This window comes from Plecotus auritus (assembly GCF_963455305.1).
Source record: "Plecotus auritus genome assembly, chromosome: 10".
Lineage (NCBI taxonomy): Eukaryota > Metazoa > Chordata > Mammalia > Chiroptera > Vespertilionidae > Plecotus > Plecotus auritus.
The window spans coordinates 54,176,860-54,185,392 of record NC_137785.1 but is presented as its reverse complement, the minus strand read 5'-3'; the positions used below and the strand labels follow the sequence as shown (position 1 = coordinate 54,185,392).

At 50.5% G+C, this 8,533-nt stretch overlaps 1 protein-coding gene across 1 annotated transcript; it reads left to right on the top strand.

The window, feature by feature from the left end:
- Window positions 1-289: 289 nt before the first annotated feature.
- GINS3 (GINS complex subunit 3) lies at window positions 290-5,449 on the top strand. Its single transcript, XM_080644618.1, has 3 exons — window positions 290-691; window positions 1,446-1,679; window positions 3,603-5,449. The coding sequence occupies exons 1-3, from the start codon at window positions 506-508 to the stop codon at window positions 3,831-3,833; spliced, it is 651 nt and encodes a 216-aa protein (XP_080500744.1). The 5' UTR covers window positions 290-505; the 3' UTR covers window positions 3,834-5,449.
- The last annotated feature ends 3,084 nt before the right edge of the window (window positions 5,450-8,533 follow it).

The window sequence follows — 8,533 nt, the reverse complement described above, 5'->3', positions numbered from 1 at the left end:
CTGGGATGGAGGGCTCCATGCCGCCTTTCTTTAAGCTCCCAAACGCGTAAAGTGTTGTTAATTTCATCTACACATTTACAGGACCCCATAAACACAATCTAGTGCAACTGCATCCTGCAGCTTTAACAGGCAGTCCCAGCTTCTGTTGAATCTGGGCTACACTCGGCGAGAAACCTTCAGAGGTCGGACCCTCTCCCAGCGCCCCCGCCCCCGCCCCCGCCCCCGCCCCGCCCCCGCCCCGCCCCGCCCCGCCCCGCCCGGGACCAGACCTTATCGATTGCTTCTGCCTAGGCCGGCCCGCCCGATCCACTGCTCCGGCCTGGCCCGCCCCGAACGCGGGAGAATAGTGCGCGGGAAAACAGTTTCGATCCGGCTCGGCGGCCGTAGCGACCCATTCAACCCCTACAATCCCGACCAGCCTCCGCTTCCTCCTGCTTTTGCATCCCTGACTCCCTGAGGTCTCCCGAGTCACACGAGTGGAAGCAAAGCAGCTCAAGCCGCCACCATGTCCGAGGCTTATTTCCGGGTGGAGTCGGGTGCGCTGGGACATGAGGAGAACTTTCTTTCCTTGGACGACATCTTGATGTCCCACGAGAAGCTCCCAGTGCGCACAGAAATTCCCATTCCACGCCTCGGCGCTTTCTTCCCGGAGCGGAGCGGAGGGGCCGACACCGACAACACCATCCCTCAGGTAAGCCCCCCTGGCTCGGCCCTGCGCGGAAAGACTACAATTCCCAGTGGGCCTTGCGACCCTGGGGCTTCTCATCTCTGGGCGCGCTGTCCTCTGGGATTTGTAGTTTTAGGGCAGATGGGGGGTCGTACTCGCCAAGCAGTCTATCCGCGGGACGCATTGCGGTGGTCTCCTCCCCTAGCTTGGGCCACTTGTACGGAAACTAAATTTATCCCAGGTCGTCAGGCTCCCTCCAACACGGATTTCCTTTTTGAAACTACAAATTCAGCAGTGCTTTCCCACGCCCTCTCTCCCTTACCCTCAACGTGCCTTAGGATTGGCTCCTACTGAAAACAACAGCTTTGGGTTCTGTAAGAGCGTGTAATGCGTCTGGGACCCACCAATTGCTAGATTCTTCCCTGCATCATGATGATGGTATCAGCAACCATTGACTGAGGGCTTTAGTGCCAACATGGATGGGGTGGGGAGAGTGTACTTTTCTATGTATTAGCTCTTTAATTCCTCAACAACCTTGTAACTAACTAGGCATTGTTGCATACAAGGAAACTGAAGCCAGAAGTTTGGTAGCTTGGCCAGGGTCCCGCTGTGGGTGGTGAGCTGGGATTCGAACCCGAGGCTACATGACTTCACATACAAGTGTGTCCCAAAGAGAACAGGCAATATTGCTCATGCAATGCGCATTTTCCTTTTTTGCCACACACACACACATTGACTCTGTCATTGTTCTTCAAATCTACGTTCCTGTCTGACGCAGGGCTCAAAGCTCGAACTCCCCTTGTGGCTGGCCAAAGGACTTTTTGACAACAAGCGGCGGATCCTCTCTGTGGACCTTCCCAAGATCTACCGAGAGGGCTGGAGGACTGTGTTCAGCGCAGATGCCAACGTGGTGGACCTCCACAAAATGGGGCCCCATTTCTACGGGTTTGGCTCCCAGCTCCTGCATTTTGACAGCCCAGAGAATGCAGACATTTCCCAGTCTCTCCTCCAGGCAAGTAATTGATGTGGAAACCTATGGCACCGCACATGCCTCAGGAGCCAGCTATGGCTGCCACCAATCACTCTGACCCAGGGACATTTATGGCACATACAATTAGTGTGTTTTTATTCTAGGCCAGCCAACAGTTAGACTGCATTTGCCAAACACACACACACACACACACACACACACTTAAATAGGACTTGTCTACTGTTATTCATATTTGCTTGCTAAGAGTTGGGGGCAGCAGAAAGTCCTGGAAATAAGAGGTGATGGTTGATTGCAGGCGTCAGGCACTTAAATACACAGTCACAGCCCAGCCCAGGTCCGGTCTGAAGGTTCCTGCCGGAAATACATCTGGCATTTGGTTATTTGTTCCCTTTCCTTGCTCTGGGGTTAAGACCTGGCTCTGCTACATACGGGTCTTTGTCAAGTACTTGACCTCTCTAGGCATCAATTCTTCACCTGTAGAAGGAGATAATAATAGTGCCAAAGTTATAGAATCGTAGTGAGCGTATGTGGAGTCATTTAATAAATGGTAACTATTATCATTGTTCATGGACAAAACAGTGTTATGCATATGTTACCATCCTTTATGCTGGAATAACCTTACTTTAACGTTCATAGTTACTTTTTACTGTATTCTGTTAAAACTAGAAGAAACCACCCTTTCTACCTCTTGTTTTACTTCCTCATTTCTAGCTTAATAAGAACACACTTGTCACCTGGGCTGTGCTGACACCCTCCATCGGGCGTGAAGGTTGTTTGGCCTGACATTAACCAGTGCTGTTTCTAATGTGATAGTTAAAAAAGAAAACAAGCCCTAACCGGTCTGGCTCAGTGGATAGAGCGTCGGCCTGCGGACTGAAGGGTCTCAGGTTCGATTCCGGTCAAGGGCATGTACCTTGGTTGCAGGCACATCCCCAGCAGGGGGTATGCAGGAGGCAGCTGATCGATATTTCTCTCTCATGGATGTTTCTAACTCTCTATCCCTCCCTTCCTCTCTGTAAAAAATCAATAAAATACATATTAAAAAAAAAAAAAGAAAACGAAAAACTATTGCCACCCTCTCAGAAAAAGAGGTCAATGCACAGATTGTAGACAGTTTGAGCTTACGAAACTCTTCTAAGCAGACATTATTTGTCTTATAACGTTGCCAGGACGCGTTCTTGAGTGAGAACGTGGCCCTTCTTAAGTGAGTTACATGTCTTTCTCCGTCTCGGCTCTGAAGTGCTGTAGACTGGAGTTGCTCACAGAGACGGTGAGATTGCCCGGAGACAGTTGCAGAACTAACGTGGGGCTTGTGGCTTGGGCTCAGAGCCCCGAACTGACACCGGTAGAGCAATGTGACTCCATCTCTCTCTCAGGCTGAAGACGATAGAAACTGCATTCAATTAAATCAGGGGTCTTTTCTGGTTGAAACCTGTCTGCATGTGACCACGGTACATTAGCATGACCTTCGTTACTATAACAATAATGGGGAATGCTTTCCGAGGAGCTTACTCTTGCCAGCCATTTGCAAGATGCTCTGTGGGTATTACTTCATTTGATTTCCACAACAACCCATTTCACAGGCAAGGAAATCGAGGCTTGGCAGAGTGAAATGACTTACTCAGACCTCCTTCTGACTGAGTCCTGAGACCAGATTCTCCCCTTTTGTGCTATTTAAATGTTTGGGGATAAAACTGGATCTGGCCTGGCCAGCATGGCTCAGTGGTTGAGCATCGACCCATGAACCAGGAGGCCATGGTTCGATTCCCAGTCAGGGCACATGCCCGGGTTGCGGGCTCGATCCCAATGTGGGACGTGCAGGAGGCAGCCAGTTGATGATCCTCTCTCATCATTGATGTCTCTCCCTCTTTCTCTCTCAAATCAATGAAAATACACATATAGTTAAAAAGTGGCTCTGGTTTCTCTTGCCCCCTTCTCCTTCAGACATTTATTGGACGTTTTCGCCGCATCATGGACTCCTCCCAGAATGCGTACAACGAAGACACTTCGGCACTGGTCGCCCGGCTGGACGAGATGGAGAGGGGCTTATTCCAAATGGGGCAGAGAGGCCTGAACGACTTCCAGTGCTGGGAGAAGGGGCAGGCTTCTCAGATCACAGCGTCTAACCTGGTTCAGAACTACAAGAAGAGAAAGTTCACCGACACGGAAAACTGAAGGCCAGCAGGACACAGCATCGCCCCTCGTAGACTCGTCCCCGTGTGGCCTTGGTATGGCTTCTTCCCTGCAGCTGTCTCGGGAGCGGTGTCATCAGGTTGGGACAGGACGTGCTGGAGGATGTCCCTGGCCCTGCAAGTCTTCCAGGACTGTCCCTCCCTGCTGACCCACGCCCAGGCCTCCCTCACCCAAGAAGCCACAGCTGAGCAGCCATCCAAGTCCTTTATCCATAAAGGTCGGAATACATGTGTTGCAGTAGCGTTGGCACTGGAGTCCTTGTGCCTGGGAGGGACTTGACAGCCTGAGATGTCCACTTTCCCTCGCTCAGAGCCATCTGGGTCTGTTCACGGAATGTTCTCTTGCACGGAATTGGCTTCATCTTCCCGGTTTTGCAAAGGGCAGCACCCCCAGGATGCTGGACGTGTAACTCTCTCTTGCCCCTTGCCTGTGGGGAGTTACCCCGATTTCCAAAAACAGCCATGCAGCACAAGGAAGGATGCCCAGCCAGTGTAGCTCAGGGGTTGAGCATTGACCTATAAACCAGGAGGTCACAGTTCGATTCCTGGTCAGGGCACGTGCCCGGGTTTCAGGCTCAGTCCCCAGTCGGGGGCGTGCAGGAGGCAGATAATCAGTGATTCTCTCTCATCATTGATCTTTCTCTCCCGCCGCCGTCTCCCTCTCTGAAATCAATAAAAATACATTTAAAAAAAAAAAAAAAAAGTAAGAAAGGAAACGGGAAAGGCAGGCGAATGGCATGGGTTTCACTAAGGAGGAGACGGTGCTTCCTCCTCTGTGACCAGGAATTCACAGCCGACCTAGAGGGGAAGTGGTTACACTGAGATCTGTACAGCATCTCAGTGGTTCCATTCCCGCCCTGGAAAAGCTGTCAGTGGTCCAATGGCAACATAGTTATTAACCGGTGCTCACCAGCCCTTGTTCCGTGAAATCGGGACTTTGGGGTTGCTGGTCAGGAAGAGCCCCTGCTGGAGAAGCGTAATTAACAGGGCACATGGCGGTGGGCAAGAGGCTGTGGTTATGTGTTTTCTTCAGTCCATTTTGCACATCTTTTTTTTTCTTTTTTTTCTACAGAGAGGAAGGGAGAGGGAGAGAGAGAAACATCGATCAGAGAGAAACATCAATCAGCTGCCTCCTGCACACCCCCTACTGGGGATGTGCCCTCAGCCAAGGTACATGCCCTTGACCGGAATCAAACCCGGAACCCTTGAGTCCGCAGGCCGACGCTCTATCCACTGAGCCAAATCAGTTAGGACTATTTTGCACATCTTGACATCAAGGCTTCCCGAGCGGTTCCTGAGAACCTAAGCAAACACAAACCTTCCCCTGGAGATCCAGGCGGGAACCTCGGGCTGAGCAGGAGACAGCAATCCTGGGGCCACCGGCCTGTTTGAAGGGCAGTGGTCTCCACCCCACTGCACCCCACAACCAGGGAAAACTGCCTTTGTCGCTGGACACGAGGAAGTTGGGTATCCAGACTGCAGATGTCTCAGTGCCAACTTAGAATGTCAGGAGGGCTTTTAAAATGCCTGTTTTAAGATGGATCCCGTGTTTTTATCGTTTGATTTCGGTGCTAAATAAACGACCCGCTTTGCACTTGGATACAGTCTGTGTGAGTGCTCTTTCCGTCACTCGAGTATTTTAGCTGATGAGGCGGGGCCCTCCCAGACTTCTGTCTTGGATCGTATTTGACGATAATGCCCGAAGAAAGCCATGTTTTAGCAGCTGCTCTTTTGTTGGCGTGCAATTCATAAATAGGGAAATGCTGTGTCCTACAAAGGCGGGACTTCCATGGCGACCACGGCATTTTTTAAACGTATTGATTGATTTTAAAGAGAAAAAGGAAGGGGAAAACGGGGGAGAGAAACATTGAGTTGAGTAACCTCCCTCTAGGTCAGTGGTCGGCAAACTTCGGCGTGGCTCGCGAGCCGCGGTTTGCCGCTCTGTTGACTAATGAGTGTGCCGACCACTGCTCTAGGTCATGAGCATTCCTCCTGTCGCCGGGATGGGGTCTAAAGGACGATGCAGAGGAGGCCCCCCCCAGAAGCCAGAGGTCGCCCATCTGCCTGCTTCTCAGAGGTCAAAGTCAAGTCAACTACAAGGAGCACCATTTCATTAAACTTTATTTGAAAATAAGTTTAGATTTCTGGAACAGTTAGCTGTAGAGATAGCACAGGGCGTTCCCATGTACCCCTCCCCGGCTTTCTCTATCACGGTATCATGTCTGGGCATCAAACACTTCACCAAGCCACGGGCTTTATTCGGATGTCACCGGATGTCACCAGATGTCACCCTAACGTCCTTTTCCTGTTTCAGAGTCCAATCCGGCGTTGCATTTAGGGCGCATTGTTTTTTAAAGCAAAGCAGAGCATCAGCCTTCCCCATGTTAACTTCAGAAGTTAAGCTTATCCTTGCTGGTCTGGCTCAGTGGTTGAGCATCGACCTATGAACCAGCAGGTCACGGTTCGATTCCCAGTCAGGGCACACGCCTGGGTTGCGGGCTTGATCCCCAGTTGGGGGATGTGCAGGAGGCAGCCAATCCATGATTCTCATCGATGTTTCTATCCCTCTCTGTTCCTCTCTGAAATCAATATATATATATTTTTTTTTAAAGACGAAGTTGAGCTTATCGGAAAGGATTCCCTGCCTAGGGGTGGGTAACTGGGCCGACTAGGGGCCTCCCCAGGAGCAAGCTGCTGCTAAGCTCAAGGAGGGAAAGAATATTTGCATTCCCCTGAAAAGGAAACTTTCCCCCAGTACTTGCATCTGATGGAGAAGAGCCTCTGATTTGCCTTAAAACTTTCAGCATTCTCTCTCTCTAGTAGCAGCCCTTGACTTCCTCCCCTTTCCCATCTGGCACATCCCAGCTAATTCTCTTGGTGTCTAAAGGAGTTTCAAATGAGCACGGCTTTCTACGCCAACGTTATTAGCAAGTGTCAGCGCAGCTCCAAAAATAGTGCCCGGGAACTGCTAACGGTTCCAAAGAAGCCGGAGCCGCAAAGAGAACACACAGAACCAGAGAACGCTCCCCGCGTCTGGCCAATTAAAACAAAACCAAAAAAGGCCCGGGTTTTAGATCTTTGTGCTGTTTTCTGCTCCCTATCGCCCTGGAAGAAACGAGTTTATGTGGCTCCCACACGATTCTCACGGCTCCCTTTTTGCAAGTAAACTTCTTCCCTGTGGACAGCGTGTGGGTTTTGGGGTGTGTGCTGTTTTTTTTGGATGCAGAAAAGCAAGTGAACAGCGAAGGAGTACAGATTCCAGTGCAACCGGGGAGAGAACGGTGTGACTTAATGAAGGAAAAGTGTGGTGAGTCCAGCCGGCGAGGCTCAGGGGTTGAGCGTCGACCTATGAACCAGGAGGTCACGGTTCGATTCCCAGTCAGGGCACATGCCCGGGTTGTGGGCTTGATCCCCAGTGTGGGGCGTGCAGGAGGCAGCCAATCCATGATTCTCTCTCTTCATTGATGTTTCTATCTCTCCTTCCTTCCTCTCTGAAATCAATATATATATATACATATATATATATAAAGTGTGGCAAGATTGCATCTCAATGCCCCAAGAAAGACTGGAGGCAGAAGCAGTATTGAAGCCAACATATGGCCTTGCTTAATTATTGCCAGAATCACAGGAGGGACAGAGACCACAGTTGCCAGAATCACAGGAGGGACAGAGACCACAGTTGTCCCCGGAGAGTGGCCTTATCTTAATGGGAACAAGAGGACTTGGCACTTGGCTGTCTCTTAGGTTCAGGAGCGAAACATTTTAAAAACTTCTCAAAAGACACTCATTTTCTAATTTAGCATTTCATGCCCACACACTCACTGCTTTATCCAAGGTTCTGGGTAAATATTAAGTAATGTGCTCCTTTTTTTTTTTTATTGTACATATTTTTTAATTGCTTTTTTTTTAAAGCCCAGCCGGGGTGGCTCTGTGGTTGAGCATTGATCCATGAACCATGAGGTCACAGTTCGATTCCCAGTCAGGGCTCCGTCCCCAGCAGGGGGCCTGCAGGGGGCAGCTGTTCAATGATTCTCTCTCATCATTGCTGTTTCTGTCCCTCCCTCTCCCTTCCTCTCTCTGAAATCAATAAAAACATTTAAAAAGAGAGAGAAAGGAAAGGAGAGAGAAGGAGAGAGGGAGGAACATCGATGTGAGAGAGAAACAATCAGTTGCTTCCTGCACACGCCCTGACCAGGGGTCAAACCCGAAACCTGGGTATGTGCCCTGACTGGGAATCAAACCCGCCACCTTTTGGTGCCCTGGAGGGCGCCCCGACCCACTGAGCCACCCCGGCCAGGCACTGAGCCGTCCAGAAAGCATTTTCTCAGGCCGTGAGCACATTTCAGAGGATGCCACTCGCTGAATGTCTGGATCATTTCAAAGGTTCTTAGGAGGAGCACACCGTCGGACAGGGCCCAGCGTGTTCAGGTATGGCCCGCAGTGAAAATCAAGTTTCCAGCCCTAGCCAGATTGGCTCAGTGGATAGAGCATCAGCCTGCGGACTCAAGGGTCCCAGGTTCGATTCCGGTCAAGGGCATGTCCCTTGGTTGCGGGCACATCCCCAGTAGGGCGTGTGCAGGAGGCAGCTGATCGATGTTTCTCTCTCATCAATGTTTCTAACTCTCTATCCCTCTCCCTTCCTCTCTGTAAAAAATCAATAAAATATATTTAAAAAAAGAAAGA